The sequence below is a fragment of the Talpa europaea genome (genome assembly GCF_964194135.1).
Source record: "Talpa europaea genome assembly, chromosome: 4".
NCBI lineage: Eukaryota > Metazoa > Chordata > Mammalia > Eulipotyphla > Talpidae > Talpa > Talpa europaea.
Window position 1 is genome coordinate 109,079,172 of NC_140070.1, and position 25,559 is coordinate 109,104,730.

Genomic DNA, 25,559 nt, shown 5'->3' on the forward strand with positions numbered 1-25,559 from the left:
GAAAACATTTCAGTTTGAATTAAGTTAAGCTAACTCTTTTTGAAATGAAACAACTCAAGGGGATTTAGAATCTAAATCAGAGGTTGGGGACCTTATAAAATGCAGGAGGGAAATGAAACAGATTTTTCTTCACACAATCATATTACCTATCTTTGAAGAGAAGGAATGAAACAAAGATTCCTTAATTCTTTAAGCTAGAAGCTCAGTATGGGCTTTGTCCTTCTACATGCTTTGCAGAATCCTTTTAACATTTGTAGCCTAGTGGAAGATTCTAGATAGACTGGATTCTGGTTCTTTCTTTCTAACCATTGTATCTTGTAACCTGAAATGTCTCTACCCTTTTATTCAGTTGTGGGAATTGTAAGCACTTAAGTGTAAAACATTTTGCTAATGTTATGTGTTGTAAATTATAGAAGACAGTATTTGGTAGAAAACAAGAAACTTCAGTGTCTTATAGAGAGATGACCTTATGAAACAAGTATCTGTTGAAGTGGATATTCCCCAGTGCTTGCTAATGCTCTGGTCCCTCCTCACAGAGCTGAGCAGCTGTAGTCAACTCCTTAGCCTGGCTGGGTGTTAAGTAGAGTAAGGATCCTACCACATAAAGTCACAAGCCCTGTAATTAATGATTGACTGTGAAGTAATGAGCAAATTAAAAGTGCTGTGATGGTACTCAGTTCCATTTTGCTTTCTCTGTTACATTATCTGACAAATACTCTCCCATAATAGAGCAAATCAAATCTCCCAACCTTTTTCCACTTGATCTAACAATAAAGCCTATTCATGGGCATTAATTAATATTTATTATTAGCACTTCATTACTCTCTGTAGTCCCAAGGCCCTTTATCAACATTTCATTACCAATCTGGACAGTCACCATGTCACCCGTATTTTTAGAAAATTACTGTGAACCAGATGGCAGACTATGAATTAAATAGTCTTGAAAAGAAAGAAAAAAATTCTGCCGAGCTCTGCTTTAGAAAGACAGCAGGTGCCAACTGAAAAGTCAAACTCGAGCTAGTTCTTGTTGGATTTTCAACCACTGAACCTCTCTCTTAACAACTGTGACGACAACAAACAAACAAAACCAAAACAAGCACTTGCTCTTTGTTGTCATAATTAGTAAGGAGAATCATCTAATTACCAACATGGTCCTATGGGAATCTGTTAGCACCTGTTGAAGTCTTTCTCCAGGTACACATCTCTGATTTCAAATGTCATGATTATAAACGAAGGGCATTGGGCAACCAGGACTTGAATTTCTTGGGAGCTTGGATGTCTTGTAAATCATTAATGTTTGAAAGCTCTGAAGCTTATGCTAACCAATTCTAATTTTTTTTCAGACTGGCACTCTGACAGAGGATGGCCTGGACCTCTGGGGCACTGTCCCTTCTGCAGACAACTGGTAGGCCCCTAAGTAAAGATGGGATGTGTGACAGTTTGCCCCCACTCAGTGACTCTCAAATCCACTTGCCAGTGTTGAGGGAGGAATGTCACACCAAATACATATAATCATTGGCTAGAACCAACCAGTTCCCAATTATTCTAACTTGTTAAATTAAATGAGCTCTAAGTTCAGGATAATCAGACAGGGAAAGGAGGCCTTCAAACTCCATATGAAAAAATGGAATAAAATGAGTTGGATGATTATGTTAATGAATAAAACAGAGGCGCAAAGAGTGAAATCAGGGCTGTGCTTAATTAAAAACTGCAAAGACATCCTGGGCGGGTAGTGTGGTGGGGGAATCTAGAAAAAAGCACTTCGTCTCCTCCCTCAGAGAGCTCACACTGTGGGGGATAATGAGGAGCACATGCACCCCATTCACTGTGTGAACCAGGCTGTGAAAGGGTCACTACTGGGGCACAAGCAGCAGAATAGAGAAGACATAACAATGATTGCTTGATATAATAAGCTATCCTGATTTTTTATAATCACAGTGGGTAAAAGATAGAAATTAATTTTGAGAATGAGTTATGTTGGGAAAACCACCTGGAGGTGGTACTAGAAAGGGGAGGAAGCACTCAGAGATGCTGCCCCTGAACTCAGCTAGAAAGTGGTACAGTGCCCTACCCCTGAAGTTCCCCCAATTTCCTACCTCCCTTCCATGTTGGTCTAGTGCTAATTTCTCAGTCTGAGTGTCCAGGCCTCTGCTCTGGGTGCCTTACCTTGGATCTACATGGTAACTAAAGCTTCTCTGGTTGAAGGTGTCATGCAGGGCACCCTCAAGATGTCTCAGGGCAGCACTGGCCCATGGTAACAGCAGCGCCACTTTGCAGAAGACATGGACTGAGTGTTCCTGGACTCTAACCCACTATGTGTCTCTGCTCCTGGCTGCTAAGTCCTTTGCTACCCAGGCAGGGCCTCTGTAGGCCAGTACAGTGAAAGGGAAAAGGCTATTTGCCGTTTCCAAGCCTCCTCTCTCTCCCTGGAAATTTTGGGGGTGAGTAGAAACACGTAGATGCAGTTAGTCTTCCTGTTGGGAGGAGAGGAAAGTGAACCCAGCCAGTCTACTGTCAAGGAGGACAAAGTTCAAGCCTGGAGTTTCATGGTTAAGTAGTGAGAAGTATTTCAGGTTCCATGCATATTATTTTATTTGAAGGGTAAAGGAATCACCAGACAGGTCTCTTTCATTTCTGCTACCTAACTGGTTTAGAGACTTCTTACTTGGGCATTTTAGAGTCAGCTCTGACAAGTTTGCAGGTGTCATTTCTGAGCCTTCACCCCAATACTGCCACCTCATGGACTGACAGGAATGAACCTGGCAAAATCCCTGTGAGGGTAGGCCTAGATTGCTATTATATCCAGCCCTCTGAAATGATGGTATCACTTAGCCAGAGGTAAATTCTGTTGTCAAAATCACATCCATGTCAAAGGAGGGTTATATAAAGAGCAATCTGCAGGCAGAATATTCTAGTTAGAAGTTGAGGAAACCAAGTAAACAAGGGCTGAAAAGCGGGGAGATTCCTGTGCAAGGTTGAAATTGCAAGAAGTTTAACTTGGTTCTGGAAAAAACTGCTTAAAGCACATTAGTAGGATAGGTGTAGAATATGTAAGGTAACAAAGAGCTGGAGTAGACAAGGCTTGAATAGCAGGTTTATCCTAGACAGCATGGGAGCTATTGAAGGTTTTGCACATAGGAGTGAGGTGTGCTTGAGAGGTTGAGTGTGCAAAAGGATTTTGCAGAAACTTTAATGAATTATCTTCTCTACCAGTTTCCAGAAAGTCCACAGTTTTGCCTCAGGCAAAGCTTTGCCCTGGGGCCCACTTTGTGCAGCCATGGCCAGCTGCCACTCTCTGATTCTTCTGGATGGGACCGTCCAGGGAGATCCACTGGACCTCAAAATGTTTGAGGGCACTGCCTGGGTAAGGTGATACTTTCTTGCCTCAAAGAAATGAAGACAATTTGAAGAAATCATCACCGGGAGCATTAAAGCTTTTCCAACCTTAGCTGAAAACCAGATAAGATTCATAGTAGTAGCATGAATGAAAGCCTGATTCTTCCTAAGTTTCCCAATCTCTGCTCTAAAGAACTCTAAGGGCAACCTGACACAGGATTCCATGATCAAATAAACTTGGAAACTGCTGTTTTAACACAGTTAAATTAAATTTTTGATGGCAGGATTTCTTTAACATGCTGTGGTACAATGTGACTATTCAAGAGGACTCTGATATGCAGCATTTACCAAATCTATTTGATCACAAAAACCTTATTAACAGGCCAGAATATTGTGCAAATAGTCTCAAAAAATTCTCTGTGAAATAGGAGTCTGAAGTAGTACCACCCAATCCAGTAGCCACTAGTCACATGTGACAATTGAGCAGTCAAAATGTGATTTAATTTAATTTTTTTAACGTAATTTAATTTAAATTTGAATTGCCACAAGTGGTTAGTTGCTATTATATTGAACAGCATAAATAGAGATCCCAGACTGGAAGACTCTGAGTACAGCTGATGAAATTTTCTGAGTGTGTGAATGAAGAAACCCTTCCTGACAGCTGTCATGATGTGGTGGTGGAAAGACCTCTTGACTCCACCGCAAACTAAGATTTGGAGTCTGTCCCTCACCCATGCATCTGGGATAGCAGTGTCTCCTGCATGGAGCTGTGGTGAACATTGAGACCATGAGCGTATGGTTGTAAGCCTGGTAGTGGTAGTGGTCCAGGAAATGGAAGGCATTCGTTAGTTAATTAATTATAGTATTCCGTTCTCCAAAAAGGTTATGAAGCTACTTACTAAGATACATAAAATACAGAGCAGCACGTCGGCAGGTTTGTAAAGAAATGAACATAAATGATTTCAGGGGCATAAAGTATACCACACTTAGAGGCTAATTTAGAGATGTCTGGTAGAAAAATGATAGCTTTCTTAGAAGTAAAAGTAGCAGGAATATAGGCGAACAAAATAAGACATCAGTGTAAAAAAATGATAACTGTACAAAACACAACAAAGCAAAAACAATTATAAATCAGAGACATACTACAGGGGAGGAGGAGGGAGAGGGATCAGAGGGAGGGAGGGAGCACAGGGGACTGAGGTGATGGTGCATGAGTGCATTGGGGAAGGAAACTTTACAGGGGCTACACCTAAAGGGGTGTGGGAGAAGCAAATATTGTTCAAAAAGGAACGATGTAAAAAAATTAATATTAAAAAAAGAAAAAAAAGAAGTCAAAGTAATATGGGGGGATAAAGGTAAACAGGGACATTTCTGATAATGGTAAGCTAAAATTAGGACATTAGCTGTAGAGAGATTTTTGACACCAAGATAAACAGAACTCACTTTCCTAGTTTGCAATGGAGAGGAATCAAAATAATTATTAAGAGCAATATTCTTATTAGCATCCTGGAGTTCACCCAGGATGAATTACACAGGGTCATCTTTAGTATATGTGACTTTGATCCTCTTCCCCATTATAAGGAAGTATGCTCTGTCTGTATTGATGACATACAATTTGGGGCTTTGTTTGGGAACATATGTCTTTAGTATTAGCTCTTTAGAATGTTCTTTAAGAAAAGGTGTATTCTCCTAAACAAAACACATACATGTAAGATTATTCCCTGAGTTTGAAGCTGAATGAAGAGCATTCTCAAGTTAAATAAGCTTATATGCTTTGGGTGTTAGGAACCTCTCACTAAATGTAAGAGGGAGGGGAAATAACCTCATAGGCCCTTAAGAATTTTAGCACTGGAAGAGATGTCAGAATATTTATCAGAAAAACTGAGGGCTGAAGAAATAAAAAGATGTCCCCAAGGTTAAACAGGTAAGACAGAGCTGAGACCAGATATTATCTCCTATTTTCTGACCTCTATTATGTATGCATGCAACTGTTTTTTTGTGTATTTTAGTTGAATATTGGCTTCTCACATGGTATTACATATATCATTATAGTACCCAAAAGATACAAACCATTTTCATATGTGCCTTCTAATTTGCTAATGACTAAGGGATAACTGGCTAACTCTCTAGCTAACCAATCAAACTAGTAGCATAGATGAAGGGGATAAAATAGTCCCATATTTATCTCAAGACCCTATCCTAACTCACCTGAGAGATAATGTACTCAGCTGATCTGGCAAGTTAAGTGCAACTCAAACATTTTCTGATTAATAAATACCATTTAGGAAGAACCATTGGCCTGTAGCTAGCCCTTCTTGCATCAATTACTACTGAAAATGTAGTCACAATATTTTTGACTTTTTGACATTCTACCATAAGGTCCATAATACAAATCAACACCAGAGAAATTTGAAATGATGGGTATTAAGATAATTGGCTTAGAAGAGAAATTATGTGAAAAAGGCTTTGAAAAGATCACAGTGCTATGCAATGTGAAAGTTTTCTTTCTTATTATTTTTCTCTAAGGGATCTTATGTTTTTATTTTAAAACAGGTCATAGAAGATTTCAATACAGACTACTGTACCTTTGGAATGTCACAGTCAAGCATAATAATAAAACCAGGGCCACGTGCCAGTCAGGTAAGATTTACTTCTTTAAATCTTCTTGCTTTCTCCTTTAAACTGACGAAAGTTCCCTGACTTTCACAGACTTTTATGTTTCTATTATTTGGCCTTATCCTTATAATTAGTTTGCTCATTCCTTCATTCTTGAATTTACCCATTTATTTTATTCAACTAACGCTCACTGGGTACCTATTTATGCAGATCACTGAGTGAGGGGATAAGGGATAGAGTGATTTCAAAACTCGACAAGTTGAGTTTTGTGTTGGAAGATACATGGGGTGGCAGAAAAATCAATGTAGGTGTAAATAAGTGCAATACCATGTGCTAAGAGCTGTGATAAAGGCTCAAGAAAGAGCTGCAAGCCTCAAAATGTGGGAGTGAATATTGCTTCTAGCAAAGAGAAGCACCACAGAGGAGGTGGCCTGGAAGATTAGGATTTCTCCATGCAGTCAAGGGGAAGGCTGACCAGACTACTTGCAGGAATCACCTTAGAGGCATCTGGAAAAGTATCAGTGTTGTGACACATATACCACTTCACGATGGCCCTGGACTCACAGTGTAAACCATGCATCTGCTAAATCTCATTTCAAAGCTTCTGAAGTTCCCCTTTCTTGGTACATTGGCAGAGCCCTGTGGAAGCCATTGGCATCTTGCGTCAGTTTCCCTTTTCCTCAAGTCTGCAGAGGATGTCTGTGGTGGCTCAGCTGGCGGGGGATGAGCACCTCCATGTCTACATGAAGGGTGCTCCAGAGATGTTGGTCAGGTTCTGCAGATCTGAAACAGGTACTTACAGATACTTTACTTTTAGGAGGTAAAATACTTTAAAAGCTGAATATATAAAGCAAGTGAAACTAAATTAATGAATGTGGAGGTGGAAAAAATAATGAAGATTTTCTCAGTGGGTAGGGTGAGTCCGGAAGATGTGATTAGACAGAGGTGATAACTTCAAGGCAGAGAAATGGAAATAAATATCTGGTTATGGGCCAGACAAAAAGATCAGCCACAATGGAATATCAGGAATGGAGATGTGAGGGGAGCATCTGGAGCCAGAATAGGAAGCTGCATGGGAGTGAGAGAACCAGGGAGGGAGAATAAGGAGCATTCAGAAGGAACCAAAAAAATAGGTCTGAACTCTGGACTAATTCTACAGACAGGTTCTTCGTTGCCTCCAGGGGACTTGCACCATTCATGGGGTTTCCAGCAGATTGTTGGAAGGGGAATTTAGAAAAGATAAATATTCTAGAAAAAAAGTGATTAGAGTAGATTAGGTAGTATAAGAGCCAGTAACTGATCGTTTCCACAGCAATTTCATCTTTCTGGGCCAGATTTTGAACTGATTTGTATTGTTTCTTAGTCTTATAAACATATGTATTCTCTAAGCAACAGTCCAGGTGTATAAGAATACTGTTGCATTCAAATGAGTTCATTTGGATAAAATTGGACTTTTTCTCCTGATTTTCACCTATATTCTCCTTACGATTGCTGATAGCCATCAGTTTGCGCACAGAATTCTAGATTTGGTAAATGATTGCTTTAACTTTTCTTTTGACTTAGAATCTTCTTTTTAACTTTAGAAATGTTCCCTTTTGTCTAACTTTGATCTTCTTCATAGCTCCTATTAACTCTGTCATTCACAGATGGAAGGCCTATATTTCCTGTTGCTTTTTTTTCAAATACAAATATCTTATTTCAAATTTTAACTGGTAAGTATTGTGTCTGCTCATCAGTTAGGCTTTGGGCCTGTACTCGCTCTCTCCTCCTCTTCATCCTTTTGATAGCTCTTCCAGTTCTTCTTAGTGTTTCAATCTCTGGCCTCTGACAGGTGCTAATATTATTTTAAATGATCTTCTCTCCCTTCACCCCCGCCCCATATATATGAAATGGAGAGCTAGTAGAAAACAGGGACTTTCTTTGCAATTAGACCCCACTACCAGGATTATTTTTAATTACAGAAGGTCTGAAATGAATGGGGACATAGAGATCCACATCCCCCTCATTTTATGGCTGGGAAAATTGAAATGGAATAGAGATACTTATTGTGCCCAAGGTCAAAGAGCTAGTTGTTAGTAGAATGGAAACCAGAACTCAGAATTATGCAACATGAGTCATTTTATCTCCCATTATGTCAAGTTTCTTTACAAGTTCTTACAGGCATACTTTAAATCACAAAAAAATTATAAATATATTAAAATTAATTGTGATTACAAATATGTGCCAAAATGCACATATCTTGGAACTGTATCATCTGTGATTTAAAACAGGGCTTGGCAAGCCTTTCTGCAAAGAGACAGATTGTAAATATTTTGGGTTTTGATGGCCTCAGGGTCTCTGTCTCAGCAGCTCAACCCTGACAGCCTGAAAACAGTCATAGATAATCAGCAAACAAATGGACATGGTTGTGTCCCAATAAAACTTTATTTAGAATAACAAGTGATGGAACAAATTTGGCAAGTAGTTTACTAATCTCTGATCCAGAAGGTCATTTGTTTTCCTTGTTTCACCTAGGTAGACATAGTCCTGAGGTCTGCCACTCCTGAATCTAGCCAATGCATTTGACAGTCAGTTCATGAGTAGTGTATCTTTGACATTCTTTTCTGTCAGAGTTATAAGAACACATTGAAGAATTTGTTTGTGGCCTTTACTTGAAGCTGTTTTTTCCCCATTAAAGCATTTTATGGAGTGACAATTAAAGAGGTACAATAACTTTATCTCAGTCTTCCTTAGGAGTTAGATGACCTTCATCGTGACCTTATGTTTACCCATTTCTTCTCTCCTGGAAGTGCCCAAGAATTTCTTACAGGAACTGAGGAATTACACATTACAAGGTTTTCGTGTCATTGCCCTTGCCCATAAAAACTTGAAGATGGAGAAACTTTCAGAGGTGGCATGTTTGGTCAGGTAAGAAACTCAGAAATCAGCAGTAGGGCAGGCTCTGTGCGCATGACGTGAATGGCCCCTAGTAATGGACAGGGAAGTTAATGACTGGGAAAGCTCTTGGAGATGGAGAATCCATCTCATCTAGTTCCTGATTCTAAGATGGGCAACTCTAAGCCAGACTAGGGAGAGTTTGCTCAGGTCGCAGAGCTGTTTGGTGGCAGAACAATTATGACAGCTGAGATCTCCTGACTCTCTTGACAGGAGATATCTCTGTCCTGCATTCCTTCATCCCATCAAAAATAACCAACTCTCCCTCAACTTTAGAACATTATTTGGCTGACTGTCATGGGGGTCCCATATATAAAGGAGTTAAGAGCAGGAGACAGCTGGTACTTTAAATAGTTTCCAGAATATTTTAGATGTGGTTTCTTTCAATAGAACATCTCCCTCAGGTGGAGAGGTAGTGAGTGCAAACTGAGTACCATATGGGAAATAGAAGCTAGTATCTTTAAGTTGAGGGGATGAGTCAATCTCATTAGAGGATAATCTGTAGATTATTCTTTCTTTCAGTGTGTCTCGGTTCTTAAAGGTTGCTTTTAAATTGCCTATCACAAAGGAGTAGAGAAATAGTGTGGAAAATTGGGTAACAGATAATCTGTTTGTTACTTATCCTTGATTTTCTGTTGCTGATGGAAAGACACTTAGCCTCCCTGGGTAAGATGTAGATATCCTTCGTTCAGCATTACTATTTCCAACCCAAATCCCTCTACTCTAATATAATCAGTAATCGCTGCCTCTTGCTTAAACTATGTTCATTTCTCCATCTATAAAATGTAGGATTGCATAACTTCTAAGGAATTTTTTCAGTTATGAGATTTTAATATTCTAAATAGAATCACAAAGCTTATCTTGAATCCATGAATGTCATGCTCAGATTTAACATTCAAGGTGTTAGTTACTCCTGGGCAGATATAAAGCCCTATAAAACATGATATTTTGTAATTTTTTTTCAAAAGAGTTTTAGTAACCAAATTTAAGGTCATGTGTGAAGAAAAGTCATGTATAGTTTGATAAGGAGAGCAACCACAACCCATTGCACATACAAATATGGTCGTATTGTTTTCGTTTAAAAACCACTAGTGAGATAAACATTATAAATACAACAAAGTAACAGAGTGAGGGTAAATTGTGCTAGATTTCCAACCATCTTGGGTTTCCCAGAGAATACTCCTTGGAATATTGTTACTATTTTCAAAGAGGGTAAAAGAATAGGATTTTGATTTTAAAATCGAATTATATTTAAATAACCTCTGAAAACTGGGGTCATCAAAGTAACAGAGTGAGGGTAAATTGTGCTAGATTTCCAACCATCTTGGGTTTCCCAGAGAATACTCCTTGGAATATTGTTACTATTTTCAAAGAGGGTAAAAGAATAGGATTTTGATTTTAAAATCGAATTATATTTAAATAACCTCTGAAAACTGGGGTCATCAAAGTGAAGCAGATGAGTTTCTTCATATGACTTAGAAAAAACAAGCAAATTGCAGAAGTACTTTATTTTAGAGATTCTCCCTTTAATTCAGGAAAATCAGCCAATTTCTGTTGAGCTTGACTCTGTGTTAGGCACTCTCAAAACAGTGAGGACTCAGAAGTCAGTAAAGTAAAATCTTTGCTCTCATGAGACTTATATTTTCATTATGAGATACATACCAAACCAATAAAATATTGACAAGTAGTGATAAATACACTGGTGGAAAAAATAAAGCAGCTTAGGAGGATTTTAAAAAGACAAAAAATACTATTTTATGTGAGGTTATGAGGGAAGTCCTCTGGGAGGTGACATTTGAACAGAGATCTGTGAAAGTGAAGGGAGCAAGGGATCAGACAGCAGGAGAACGAGCTTTGCAGGCAGCAGGAAGAGTGGGTGAAAGGCCCTGCCCCAGGATTTTGCTAGGACTGTTGTAGAGTAGCAAGAGGCCAAAGTGTCTGAAGCAGTGAAGGAGAAATGTCGTTAGATAAAGACCCAAAAGAGAATAAATTAATGAGAAGATTTTTGGATCTTTCTTTTCGTTCTAGTTAATGAGAAAATATTAATCAAATTTATAATAGAAAGTCATGAGGTTAAATGATGGGAAATTAACAAATTTTATATTAAGGCAGATTTTCTTTTATAATATTCTCTGAGATCACTAAGACAGGATTCATATCTGATTATCTGAATTTTTACCAAGTGCATACTGTAAGATATAAAACTAATATATAATACATAATATAAGGTATAAAACTATAGCTATTTAGTGAATGGACTTTGAAATGAAGGCTTAGCAACATACTCTACTACAGAGAGAAGTTCCTTCATTGTGTTTCCATTCAAGTTTGAATTATTTTCCTCAGGCTCAGATAATGATAAACTGCAGAAAAGGTCACCCTTGAAAGCTGACAGTAGAACTGAAGCCTCCAGAGGGGGAGTGGTGGGAGGGGGGAAGAGGGGTAAGAAGAAAAGGGAAGGGAGCACAATGGACTATAGTGGTAGACTGGGGGATTTGGGGGCTGGTGTACTATAATGGCAATACCTGCGGGGAGGGGTCCTATATTTCCCAAATACCTGTAATAATGTAAGTGAATGTTACCTCAATAAAAAAGAAAGAAATCCAGCTATGATCTGTCCTTTAAAGAAGGTTTACTGACCTTCTTGTGTTCATTTCCTCTTGCTTCCAAGTCCTCTAACAAGAATGAAAAGAAACAGAATCAAAGAAAACCAGAGAAGTAATTTGTGCAGATGAGAGATTCCTATACATTTCTGTGAGGTGTAAAGTCAGGGGTGGGGTGAGTAATTGACCCAGCAGGAGAAAGAAAAGTTGGTTCCCTTGTAGAACTTCAAGAAGCTGAGAATCAGATTTGTCATGTGCAATGGAAGATGAAAGTGAGACTCAAGACTGAATCCTGGGGAATAATTGACAGTGTGCAAAAAGGTTGTCTTCCTACATCTCCTTCTCCTCTCTCTTCCATCTTAACTCCACTTTGGACAGAAAAAAGGACTATGAGAGATCAAGAATGAGCTCTTGGCCCCCAAATTTAGTTTTAAAAAACTACTTGAAGTTTATTCCATTTCAGAGAAGAGGTCCCACAGAACTAATATAACCTAGGTAGACTTCAAGCTTCCAATTTCAAATTCTGAAAGCTCTAAATCCTTGACTGATGCCATGTATTTACCAGAGGTTGCAGAGAGAGGCAGAAATGAATGATTTCAGGACCAACTACTACTATAGTGTCCTGTATTCAATATGTACTTATTAGATGCCTTAAAAACTGAAAAGATAACAAGTTCAATAAAAAAGGTGTTGGAAATTAGATATATGTGATTAACCAAAAATTTAAAATCTAACAGAGGGGTTGGAAGCTAAGCATGTTGTTTTTTAAAAGTAGTTTTGAAAACTAGAATGAGCAGCTAAAAGAGAGAAAAGTGGATGCCTCTGGAACAGAGAAAGAGCGAGGCTGTATGGAAACAAGGATCATTGGTCTTCATTGAAAGATTTGGGATTCTTTTTGATATTTGTAATATGTCCATGTATTGCATTGGTAAAACTTTTAAAAAGTTTCAAAAAGAAGAGAAGTTTTAAAAAGTTTTAAAAAGGAGAAATCAGTCCTTCTGTTGAGACTGTAGAGATAATGCTTGAACATTGTCTTTCTCCTCAAACCAAAGGGAGATGGTGGAATCAGAGTTAACATTTTTGGGGCTTCTCATAATGGAGAATCGCTTGAAAAAGGAAACCAAACCAGTCTTGAAGGAACTGAGGGAGGCCCACATCAGGACGGTGATGATTACTGGTATGTGTTTCCAGGTGTCCGACAAATGGAATTTATCCCAGGCCTGAGAAAAGGACTATGTGAGCTGTGTGGGTTCATGTGACTGCGGCAAAAAGAAAAATATTTTGCTGTCAAGTTTGTTTCCCTGTGGTCCAGTTACCTGGGAATAAACATAGCTCCCCCAATATGACCATGAGCTCTTGAAGCAGGATCCATTCTCATTCTCTTTGTTTAATGCGCACTTTCCTACCCAGAATTCTGTGCAGTACTCCTATGCTCACAGCACATATTTAAACACTAGAATGGAAGTGTCCTCATCAGGAACCTGGGAGACCTCTGTATAAAAGCTGTGACACTCTGCTGGACTATTCTGCAGGGTGCAGGGCAGACATGGCAAGTGATGATCGAATCCAAGCATGGCCTACCCACAGTGTCCTCTTTTCTGCTGAACTGTTATCCACATGGATGGTTTTATGCTATCATACTAGGCCCATATTACATTTACCACTAAGATCTGTCACTCCCCAAGGATTAGCCATAAAGCACTTAAATGTTATTTATTCATTTGTACATATTGTAGAAATACACAATGTTCAGGATACAATATTAGATATTGTGGGAGGGAGGTGAGGACATAGTGTTTGACACTGGGGCAGATCAGCTTGGGTAGAGGTAAGATCATGGTCATGATATAAGGCAGAACAACATAAATGCCTCCCAAGGGTGCAAACAAAGTGATGTGGGCACTCAGAGGAGGGAGAGCTCAGTTCTGGTTGATATATAAAGCAAGCCAGCTGTCTCTGTCATCTAGGTGATAACCTTCAAACAGCCATTACTGTTGCAAAGAATTCTGAAATGATTCCTCAAGGGAGCCAAGTGATCCTCGTTGAAGCCAATGAACCAGGAGAGTATGCTCCTGCCTCTGTGACCTGGAAGCTGGTAGAGAACCAAGAAAATGGACCTCGGAAGAATGTGAGCAATGGTTAGAAGGTCTTTTCCTGGGCTTGGCTGGATAGAAAATAGCCCTAGCCCAGGGCAGCCTACTCTTGAAATTAGAAGTCACCACAGTAATAATCTCTGCCATCTGTCTTGGGTTTTGCAGTTTGCAAGGCATTTAGCATTTCCACTAGCTCTTCCCAGTTCTTGCTGCACACAGGAATTGCCTGGAGGAGATTTTAAGCTTTTCTGTGCTAAGGTTCTGCTGATTAAATCTCAGTCTTGGTGCTTCCTCTGTGCGGTTGTGGTTGAGAACCACTGATTTGCATCCAGATTTCCTACTTGATCTTCACAGTTACCCTATGCAGTTAAGCAAACATTTCATTTTACAAATAAGAAAACAGAGGTCTAGAGATGTAACCTCGTCCAGGACACACAACTGTTGCGTTGCAGAGCAGGAAATCAATTCAGGTCTGCTTGATTCCATCCAGGTCTACGGACATTTTGATAGTACTGTACCTGTGACATGAAATGAATGGCTTCTGGGCTTTTCTAGATAGCAAACTCCCTGTACACAGTGACAAAACAATCTTTTCCTACAAAGAGACTGGGCTGCAGCCTGACTTTCCATTATTAAAGGTAGCACCTCTGCCTTTGTGTAAATTTGAAGAGATGGTCCTTCAGATGATCAAATACAAAAATGTGTCCTTCTTCCAGACTGGTCAGCTCCTCAGACTGCTAAGTTTAGAGCAGGCCTTTGTGCAGCAGACTGCACAACTATATAGGGCGGTCCAGTCCCTACCTGTGAAGAGGTGTGTTAACTTGGCTCAAATCCCCATGGGCTGCTAAAGATGACACTTCTCTCTATACTTCGCAGATTTCTGGGGCTGTTGCCATGCAAATCCACTTGTTTCTGCCTTGCTGCATGTTGCCTCAATTTTGTTTGTGGTGAAAATCAGGTCCTCACTATTTTTTAAAATATTTTATTTTATTTATTTATGCATACAAGAACTGAGGTGTAGCCCAGAGGTGCAGGGAGGTGAGAGCAGAGTGAGGAGCAGAACAGGCAGATAGACTGAAATACACTGTTGAGGGGAGCAGCGGGCAAGACAGGAAAGGTCTGCTGTGCCATGTGGGTTAGCTCCTTGGCCAGGGATCAAACTCATGTTGCAGTGACTGCGGAGAGCTTTATAGTGCTGAGACTTACACCTTGTGCCACCAGGGAAGCCTCCTCACTTAATTTTAAACAAGCAGTCCACTCATACTGCCCTCCATGAGCTTAATACCTTTAGTGAAGTTTAGTCACTGAAAGGAGAAGTCACATCGCAGTCTCAGGCTTTCCTCCTCTTGTCTGGTTCCCTCCTGCCATACTCGCTCCCTTTCCTTTCTAGCAAAAGCAAGGGGAATTTGGTCCTTGCTTCATGTGAAATGTTTTTGAATTGATCTTTTAATGACTCTTTGACAATGGAGGTTAATGCAGGAAGGGTGTGTCACCATGCTTCTCAGTTCAGCATGTTAACATATTTTCTTCCATCTATAATGCCTTTCCTAGGATGAATCATTTTTTTTAATACTTTTTGAAAAAGATTTATTTATTTATTTATTCAAGAACCGGGATACAGGCCAGATGCATGGGAGGGTGAGAGGACTCACCAGAGACAGAGTGGGGAACAGAACAGGCAGATTGACTGAAATACACTGCTGAGGGGAGCAGTGGGCGAGATAGGAGAGGTCTACCGCGCCATGTGGGACACTCACCAGCTGGCCGGGATCGAACCTGCGCTGCAGAGGCTGTGGACAGCTGCACAGTGCGGCATTTAACAACCTGCGCCACCAGGGAGGCCCTAGGATGAATTCTTCTACCAGAATTTTCTCACCTCCTATACCATTGGAATTCAGAGTCCTACACAAATGTAAGGCCCTCTGAGAAATGTTACATGAAAAACCATTACAGTTATTGTGAGGAGTGCAGCTGCTTTATTGCTGCTTTCTCTTGTTGCTGAGCCGGGTGAGATAGGATACAGTAATTGGGGGATATTGCCAGGTGGAAAGCAGGAGAGGAAGTGTTTCTGCCAAGGAGTAATGCTGGGCCAATTCAACAGAGTGGGTTGAAGGATCTGGGCGCCATGAAGGAAGAAGTTACTTTTTGGGGTAAAAGGAGATCAGGGGCTAAATGGAGTTAGGCTCCAAGGGAAAAGTATCTATTTTAGAGTAAGAAAATCGGGGCAGGGTTTTTGAATGAATGGTAAGAGATCTTAGGAAATATAATATATGGATGTGGAGAAGAAAGAAGAAGAAGGAGGAATTTTTCTATTCTTCCTTGGAGTCACTAATTTGTACCTTGGAATGATTTCCATGGTACACTGACGTCATACATATTTTCTCCCAGGACAGAATCCAGAGCAGCATGTTGTTAAAGAATTATATGTTCATACAATTTGGGGGAGACTTTTGAGCGTCATCTTCTTGTGAGTCTGGGTTCTCTGAGTGAATCATGCATAATGTACTTGCTGGCCCTCACATTGTTATATAACAGGAACACTTGCTCTCATAACACATAGAAAAGCAGAGACATTCCTTCAATATAGGCTTAGAAATAATACCCTTTTGATTTTAGGAAACCTACCAGAACATTGGAAATAGTTTGGTGCCTGATGGAGAAAGAGGGAAGCATTACCACTTTGCAATGAGTGGGCAATCATACCAAGTGATATTTCAGCATTTCAACAGCTTGCTTCCAAAAGTAAGTACTGGAAAATGAAGTGTTTTGTTTTAGTCCTCAAGTTAGCAAGGCCAAAAATAAAAAAGAGGAAGAGATTAGTGAAAGGGATGATCAGTAATGTTGTCCCAGAATTAGAAACTGAACACCCCCAAAGGGGTCCTGCTCCTTCACAAGTTTTCCCACCCCTCCCATGCACCTACTCGTCCTGCACATCTGTATGGTCCCTCTTCAGTGTACAACCCTCCTGCTATGGTCAGTAAAACCCCAGGCCCCAGCTGCCACCTCCTCGTTGGCAGGGAGACCCTGCAGGTAGGTCAATCAGGATGCCTAATTTGTGGGTCAGCTCCTCTCTGAAAGCCTCCAGCCCATGTGACGCTGTGTTCTAGCCTCCATCTTGTCTGGATCCTTAAATTACTGCAGGAGGACACAGAGGACCTGTGTTTTATTTCCAGAATCATTTGTTACCTTGTCCTCTGCGTGTCTGTTTTAAAATAGTGTTGTGTGGGGTTGTGCTGTCAGTGTGAAGGAGATAAGTGGAGCACAAGCTAAGGGCAGCAACCATCTGTTAGCAGCATCTTGAAATTTCTGTCCTCTTTCCAATCAAGGAACATAGAATCTAGACCCCAAAGACTTCTAGAAATCTGTTAGTAATTCCCCTTGTAGAGATGGGAAACTGATACTCAGAGACTTAAGTTGCTTGGGAAAGGTTTGCAGAGCTAGTTGGGACACAGCTGAGAACAGAACCTTGTTTCTCAACTCACATTCTATTACTCAATTCACAATCTCTGTCTATTCTGTGGTTATGGAAATAGTGTTTAGTAAAATGCACTGTATTTCCTTAAGGGTTTTTACCCCATTCATTCAGCTGCACTTTAGTTATTATTATTAATTGGAGGTGACCTCATCTCTGAATAATATCCTGGAAAGAAGCAATAGAGTTGTGATGGAGGACTGAATGGGAAAGTTAAATATTAAAACATTAAATCTCCTTATTCCCCTTTCTGACATGTGGTCTAATGACACACCAACCAATGCTACATTAAAACAGTGGCCAGGAGTGATTTTTCAGGGTTGTTCTTTTCTTTCAAATATGTTCTTCTTCCTAATCTTAACCCAACAGTTGCTTTTCTGTTTAGATTCTGGTGAATGGAACCATTTTTGCAAGAATGTCTCCAGGACAGAAATCAAGCCTGGTTGAAGAATTTCAGAAATTAAAGTAGGTATTATTGCATGAAAAGAGGGAATATTTGCTATCTATTTCTACCTATCAAATTACCCTAAGATTGAGTGACTTGGAATCACAGCAATTATAATTACACGTTTCTATGGGTCCCGAATCCAGGTATGGCTTAGCTGAGTCTTCTGGGTGGGGGACTTGACTGTTGGCCAAGGCTCGGTGTGCTCAGCACTCCAGGAAGAGATCTGCCACCAGTCTCACTCACCTGATGTTGGCAGGATTCAGCCCAAGGGATAATTGGACAAAGAGCCTCAGTATTTTACTGGTTGTTGAAAAAAGCCACCCTTATTTCTTTGCCACATAGATTATGTTATAAAGAAGCTCACCATGTGGCAGCTGGCTTCCATATTGTGAGTACATAAGAAGAACCTGGGTGGGGAGGGTGGTCATTATTTTTCATAAATTTATCTCATGTGATATCCTATCACTTTTACTGTGTCCTTTTAATCAGAAGCACTAGGTGAGTCCATACTTCAGGGAGTGTATTATACAACGTCATGAATACCAGAAGGTGAAGGATCATTAAGGGCCATTTTAGAAGCCTCCCACCCCAGACAGAATTTGTTCTGTAGTCCATATAGAGTATCTTAGAAGAAAGCCCTCTGCATAGAAATGGAGAGTAGAAACAGTAGGGGTTTATATAGTTCAAAATGGGAATGAGGGGGGAAACTTGAAAGTTATCACCTGGAATGATTTGAGATTATTTTATCACAAGGTATATAATAATTTCAGGAAAGAGATGGAATGACATTTTTAAAAACTGTATTTGACCCTGATGGGGGTTGGGTGTGCATGTCAAAGTTAGGAATGAAAGGGGCTCCCATCTCTCCATATTTCCTTAAAAAATATAGATGACCAAGTCACATTAGAATGAAATAGTTCTTGTGACTAGATCTACCTATTACTTGCTGGGAATGTTACAAATTCTGGACGGCAGTTTTCTGACATGTGAAAAGTAACAGACAACTATGAACCAGAGACACTCTTGGCGGGGGATTGGGGTCAAAATTGGGGTTGCAATTGTATGGGGAATATAAAAATAAAAATAAAAAAAAGAGGAAGAAAAAAAAGAACAGAGAATAGTGAAATTTTAGATAACTGTTGGTAAGTAATGGATCAAATCAGGAAACTACCTTTTACAGTTATCTTTTGTTGCCTAAGCATTCCCAGGGAAGTTTGAAACACTTCCCATGAACACCCATAATGCCTCCAGACCAGGCTGGCAACCAGTGTCTAAAATGACTATTTCACTTACATGATCATCTTTTTTTTTTTTTTTAAAGCTCTTTTTTTTTTTTTTTATAGAGGCATGTTTTATTTATTTATTTGTTTGTTTTGGTTTTTTTTTTTTTTTTTGGTTTATACATGCACTGGGTACAGTCAGAAGCGCGGGAGGGTGAGAGAATTCATCAGAGCCAGAGCGGGGAGCAGAGCAGGCAGAAAGACCGAAGCACACCGCTGAGGGGAGCAGCGGGCGGCAGGACAGGTCTGCGCGCCATGTGGGACCCTCCTCAGGTGGCCGGGGAGCAGCCTGGGATCAAACCGGCGCCGCAGAGGTCGCCGGCAGCTTCGCAACCCAGCGCTCAACCACTGCGCCACCGGGGAGGCCCTACATGATCATCTTATGATATTGACTGAAGAAAATAATTTTACCCTTCTCAAACACCTGAGAAATGTTGCCACCTTAAATGGTTATTTTGAAAAGTTATATTCATCTAAAAAAAAAATCAATTTAGGAAGAGATAGACTGTCTCCGAATGAGCTGTCCTCTCATTTTTTTCTGATCTTCCTCTCCATGCCCTTATCAGAGGCCATGTGTGAATGATAGTCTGAATTACATTTCTGAATTCAGGGAATGCTGGAAGATGTCAGGTTACTCCTGTGACATAGAGACTAGGTATATACTTTTGTGTGTGTGTGTGTGTGTGTGTGTGTATATAATATAATTTTTTTTAAATAATAAATTTTATTTTTATATAGACTAGGTATATACTTTTAAGTCTGAGGAAAGGACGCCATTTTAACGAACATCCATTGCCCAGGCATGTAACTGATTATGTATTCCCCAAACATCAGGTTGACCCATATGAACTTGTTTATATTATTTCACCATGTTTGACTATAAAATGATCATTTGTTATGTGTCAAGTAACAATAATGGAATTCTCTGAGAACTTCATTTTCCTTTGTATTGATCTTGTTATTTCATGTGTTTTTAGAAAATTGCAGCTGAGTCTTTATTAGTATTGCCATTAATCAATAACTATAATGTTCTATTTACTTAGCAGACAGTGCGCCTTGCATCAGAAATTTCTTTCCTTTGGCAACAGCTTCAATATTTACTCTTCTATTTATATCATTGTGTTTGCACATCAAGCTGGTATAGAAGGGGAGCATACCATTTCATCTTCACTGCAAGATGCATCAAGAATATATGTATATGTTTCTAGTTATATCTGTTAAACTATTTCCCAATGTTTCTTATCCCAATGTCTGAACTTTAAACTCAGCAGCAGTCAGCAACCAAAACACAGATGGGTCCGGTTGTAATCTGTGCATGAGGCTGAGTGGGAGGTGCGAGGACGAGGCTGCACACGCAAAAGCTTGGCCTCCGTGCATATAATCAAACAAGACCTCTTTTGACATGTGTGATCATCTTCGTGGCTGTCCTTGGAAGGATTGATTGAAACAATTTAAATAATCCAGTTGCCTTGTTCCTCAGAGAATGTTTCTCTCCATGTCATTTTCCTTCTTCCTGATTCCACACGCTTAGATACTCACACATTGTATGTGAGTTAGTTATGATGGAAGTTACTTAAGGGAAGTGTTAAGCTATTCATTTTTCTTATCATTTCCTCTACAGTTACTATGTGGGCATGTGTGGAGATGGAGCTAATGACTGTGGGGTGAGTAAAATCTATTTCCACTAATTCGGGTAGTTTGCTATTACTCCTCTTGAGGACCCGACAGTCCCCTTCAATCTAGTTCTTCATCCTGCTGTCAGAAATCACTTGATCATTTTGCTGTTAATCCACCTCTACCTGAGTGTGGGCTGGATGTAGAGAGGAGTAAAGTAGATGAGTCACTTCAGCTCTTTTCTAATAATTTCTAGAATAACAAAGACAAGTAAGGCTACTTAGACTCCTACATTTCAGACCCAGGAGGGACATTACATGAAAGATGGTTTAAATCTCACATGTTGTCAATAAAGAAATGAGACTCAGGGAGAAGAACTCTTTTTTTATTTTTATTTTTTTGCCTGAAGTCACAAAGCTGGTAAGGTCTTAGTGATGGAAAAGTTTGAAATGGATGGTTCAAGGTTTGAATTATGTGTAAATTATTTTTATTTCTGCCAAATTTCTACTCCAGAGTTTGTTTCTAAAGTTGGATTTATCTCAACATTCTGACTCAGTGAAATTCTAGACCAAACTAATTATTACATACTCTAACAAAATCTAAATTAAATGATTCTTTGAAGATTCCTCCTCTTAAATGATAGAAGACAGTACATGCTTTATATTCTGAAGTTTGACGAGATCATTGAAGCAGTAGCCTTACTCAAAGATTTGTGCACATAACAAAAAGCTTTTTAGCTAATTCATGGGACAAAGCATTAAAAGGTTTTTTTTTTTTCAGTAAAGATAAACTCATGCCATTCGTAGCAACATGGATGGAGCTAGAAGGGATTATGCTCAGTGAAGTAAGTCAGAAGAAAAAACAAAAATTTTTAGATGGTTGCACTTATAGGAGGAATGTAGGGGAATCAAATAAGGGATCAGGGAAAAATTAACAAAAAAAAAACCAAAACAGGCAACTATAAATGAGAGACATTCTGCGGACAGGGAGGGAGAGGGATCACAACAGGGGCAAGAAGAGCGCAAGGGACTATGGTAATGGTGCACAGGTGAATTGGTGGTGGGAATTCTATGGGGACTACACCTGAGAGGAGAAAGCAAATGTAAAAAAATGAACAATGATGTAAAATATATATAAATAAATTATATAAAATTTTTTAAAAATCTAGGTATTTGTTTTACTCTTTAGTTTCTTCAAATTTCTGTGAAAACCTATATTCAAACTTAGAGATTTATTAGTAGTTCTGCCTTGTGTTTCATGATAAACAACTAATTGTTAGTCTGCTCATCAAAATCAAGAATGAGTTCTTATTCTTACCATTGTGTGTAGTTAGAGCAAAGCAAAGAAATTGAATGCTATGATAGACATAGTCTCTGCCCTTAAAAAGTTCATTGTCTGATGGGGGAGGAATTGTCCCTGAATTTAACCCTACCATAAAGTAGATGGTATTGAATTATATCATAGAAATGCAAAATGCTAGGGAGAAAAGAGAAAGAAGAAAATATTCTATTATTTATTTAACATGAATCTAGTGCATACCGGCCAAGGCAAGCAGGTATTTCATGATTCTCCAGAACAATAGAAATGCAGAATCTTGCTTTATGCCCATCATAATTCTTATAAAATTAGGGGCCCACTGGCCTACTTATTAGCCATTGTCTCCTCTGTGCAGTCTCTGGACAGTTTCCAGTTTTGATGAGAAATGAATTGGCTCTTATTTTGGTGGGGCAGCACATGTTCTGGAACGAGTCTGTGATGACTTGACCCCTGTATCCAGTGAAGATGCTCTATGCCCCATACTTCATCTCAGCTGTTAGTTGGTTGGCTAGATCTGCAGCCTAGGAAAAGATGTAGGTTGACTATCTTTTCCATTGTCCATGGAGATGACCTGCTAAGTGAGAGAATTGTGATAGTAAAGGTTCCCCTCCACAAGTGTGCATCCAGACATTGTCATCTTTTCAATAGACTTCTTACAGGAGTGTTTTCATTTCCTTCCATCACGTCAACCTGCCCACAACCAAAACACACACACACACATACCACACTTCTCCCTTTGGATCATTGTTTAGTTAGTGCCTCATTAGTTGGTGACTTTGTGGATCGGGGATTGGGGGGAATATTCGAGGTAGAGGAGCAGCATATACAGAGACCCAGGGGTGGACAGGCACAGTGTTCTAACTCTGTAATGTCAAGAATAGCCTTGTGGTTTTTGAATAGTTAGAGCCTGACTTCAGGAGTCATGGAGTAACATGGATTTATTATTCCAGGCTTTGAAAATGGCTCATGCGGGCATTTCGCTGTCAGAGCAGGAGGCATCCGTGGCATCCCCTTTCACCTCGAAAATAGCCAACATCGAGTGTGTGCCTCATCTCATCAAGTAAGCCACTTCTTTCCCCTTGACTGGTGGGTTCATTGTCTGTTTCTCGAGACAGGCAGAATTCAACTATAATTTAAAGTGGTAAATGCTACAACAGAGATATACTCAAAGTGCTATTAGCACACCAATAAGGGCACCATCAATGCTGTTTGAGAATACCAGTAAAGGTCAAAAAAAGTGACTTTTGTTAATCCTTAAAGGATAAATGACTGTATCAACAGTCAAAAGTTCAAGTTAATATTTAAAAAGAGGTTGCATTTCCAACTTCTCTTCAATTTTGTATGTTGGATTTTCCTGGTGCCCTTTTTTCAAGAATTGAGAAAGGGTAAAGAAACAGAAAGGGGGCACTCCATGAGATAGCTTCCCCAAATAGGGTTATGTTGCCAAAATATAAATTAGTGAGTGTCCATAAAAGATTACATGAAAGAGTTTACAATTGACTGCCATGGCTAGGGAAGGGGAAGGAATTAAAAACTTTATTTTCCTTATATAACTGCTTCACCCCCTTACCTCTGCTCCATTCTCATTTTTCATCTCATTTCTATTTATTTTAAATGTAGCTAAGAATGAAACATTACATTTCACATTTTGTTCACAAATCTTATTCCTATTGCTTCCTATATATAATACCCTGGGGTAACTCTGGACCATCTTCAATGCCAGTGATCTGGAAAAAATTACCAAGTCTTGAGATTCATACAAGAGTCAGTGATAAAGTTCCCAGCATGTCCAGTGGTGCCTCTGAGCAGAAAGCTAGATGAAGGATTCATTCACTGAAATTCCATGCCCCCGTCTGACTCATATTAGCCAGTCAGCTGGACGTCTCCCTGACCACTGCTGCCTGCACTGCTGTCCTCCTCCACACTCAGACCAAAACACCTGCCCTGTCTCCAGAGCAGCTGCTCTTTCCAATTTCCATGTTCCCTGTTTCTGAGGATAATTTAGCCCTTCATCATTGAGGGGCAGAGCCTCACGGTGCTTTTAACTCTTGCCTCTTCTTCATCTCTAGTCACTCAGATATTATGTTTTACTGATTTGTCTTTCAGAGAGTCTCTCCAAGCACTTCCTCGCTCTCCCCATTGCCTTAATCCAGGTTCATGTCATAATGACTACAAAATGAAAGTGCTTGGGGCCTTCACCCTGGTTCCTGCTCTCCAGCAGCAACAACTCCTGGAGCTCTGTTGAAATATTGTACTTGGAAATGTGGATTAAGAAAGTGGCAGAGGGGCCTCCCTGGTGGCGCAAGGAGTTAAGACACAACCTATGAAGCTGTCCACAGCCTCTGCAGCATGAGTTTGATCCCCCGCCAGCCAGGGAGCAACCCACATGGCACAGCAGACCTATCCTGACTCGCCCTCTGCTCCCCTCAGCAGTGAATTTCCATCAATCTGCCTGTTCTGTTCCCCACTCTGTCTGTGGTGAATCCTCTCATCTTCCACACCTCTGGCCTATACCCCAGTTCTTGTATGCATAAATAAATAAATCTTTAAAAAAAAAAAAGAAAGTGGTGGAGGCTTGCCCTAGAGGCCTAACATTGCAGTAAAGGATAGAGATAAACATAGCAATAGATATAATCCTAAACAGAGAATCTTCTGACTGATGTGAGAGATGCTCAATAAATTAGCTTTAAATATAGTAACATCTCAAAACTGTAGTAATTATTCCTGTAGTTAAGTGTGATAATTCAAACCAGTATGGTAGGTTTCAGCAGAGAAGTTGCAACTTGAGGATGGCTAGGAATTATATAAACAGAAAGCAGGTGGAAGCAAATTCCAGGTGAGGGGAATGGAGAAACACTTGTAGAAACAGGGTTTTAACTGGAGAGTGCAGGGTCCTAGAGACCATTTGGATTGGAGGTTTCTCAGTGGAGATTGTGGAGCTCAAGCTGTTGCACCAGGTGTGAAGGTCTTGCATAGGGAATTTAAACTCCAGTGTGGTTGCACAAAGTGCCAATTTCATCCATCCAAAAACCAGTGGCATTTGAACTTTAGATGCTCTTTCTCTTACACATGTTTCTATGCATTTATGAATGCAATATACTGTTTTGAAATACAAGTCATGATGGAAAATTTCTCTAGTGGCAGATGGTTTAGTAAGACTTCAGGGTAAAAACTCTTTGCTTTTATATTTCAGGGATTCATAAAAATTAGATATGGTTCAGCTCTGCTAGGCTCATTTTACCCATGCCATCCTGGATGCAAATTTATTCTTGAGAAAACATCTTCCAGAGGGTCAATGAAGAACAGTATTAGATGCACAGGTCCAGAGCCACAGGTTTTCATTTTTATCCTTTGAAACATGGTTGGTTTCTTGTTAGTGTTCAATTCCTTTAGGGGGTGAACTGTACCTTATTTTTATATCATTGTGCCTAGTACTAAACTGTGTACATCAGAACATTCAGTGGATATTTGTGGAATACATAAATAAACACGTGAGTTTTTTTAATTTATAATCATGAGGAATAGCAGTAATTTTGAAGGCCCATGCAAACATCCTTTATGTGTTTCTTTTATTTTTTTTTAAAAAGATTTATTTATTTATACAAGAACCCAGGTAAAGCCCAGATTCGCGGGAGGGTGAGAGGATTCACCAGAGACAGAGCAGGGAGCAGAACAGGCAGACTGACAAAATACGCTGCTGAGGGGAGCAATGGGTGCAACAGGAGAGGTCTGCTGCACCATGTGGGACTCTCGCCGGCTGGCCGGGATCAAACCGTGCTGTAGGGGCTGCGGACAGCTTCACAGTGCGGCACTCAACCACCTGTGTCACAAGGGGAGGCCCTATGC

The 25,559-nt window shown here is 39.9% G+C and overlaps 1 protein-coding gene across 1 annotated transcript in view; it reads left to right on the plus strand.

The window, feature by feature from the left end:
* The window catches only part of ATP13A5 (ATPase 13A5), a gene marked incomplete at both ends in the record, with an annotated part of 96,935 nt that overhangs the window by 50,314 nt on the left and 21,062 nt on the right, over positions 1-25,559 (plus strand). The window contains 11 exons of the mRNA XM_084232214.1: positions 1,344-1,405; positions 3,214-3,364; positions 5,890-5,976; positions 6,588-6,744; positions 8,742-8,859; positions 12,542-12,666; positions 13,457-13,617; positions 16,199-16,324; positions 17,440-17,519; positions 20,404-20,446; positions 22,664-22,773. Coding sequence (XP_084088340.1) covers positions 1,344-1,405; positions 3,214-3,364; positions 5,890-5,976; positions 6,588-6,744; positions 8,742-8,859; positions 12,542-12,666; positions 13,457-13,617; positions 16,199-16,324; positions 17,440-17,519; positions 20,404-20,446; positions 22,664-22,773 — 1,220 coding nt within the window. The remainder of the gene's footprint in view (positions 1-1,343; positions 1,406-3,213; positions 3,365-5,889; positions 5,977-6,587; positions 6,745-8,741; positions 8,860-12,541; positions 12,667-13,456; positions 13,618-16,198; positions 16,325-17,439; positions 17,520-20,403; positions 20,447-22,663; positions 22,774-25,559) is intronic.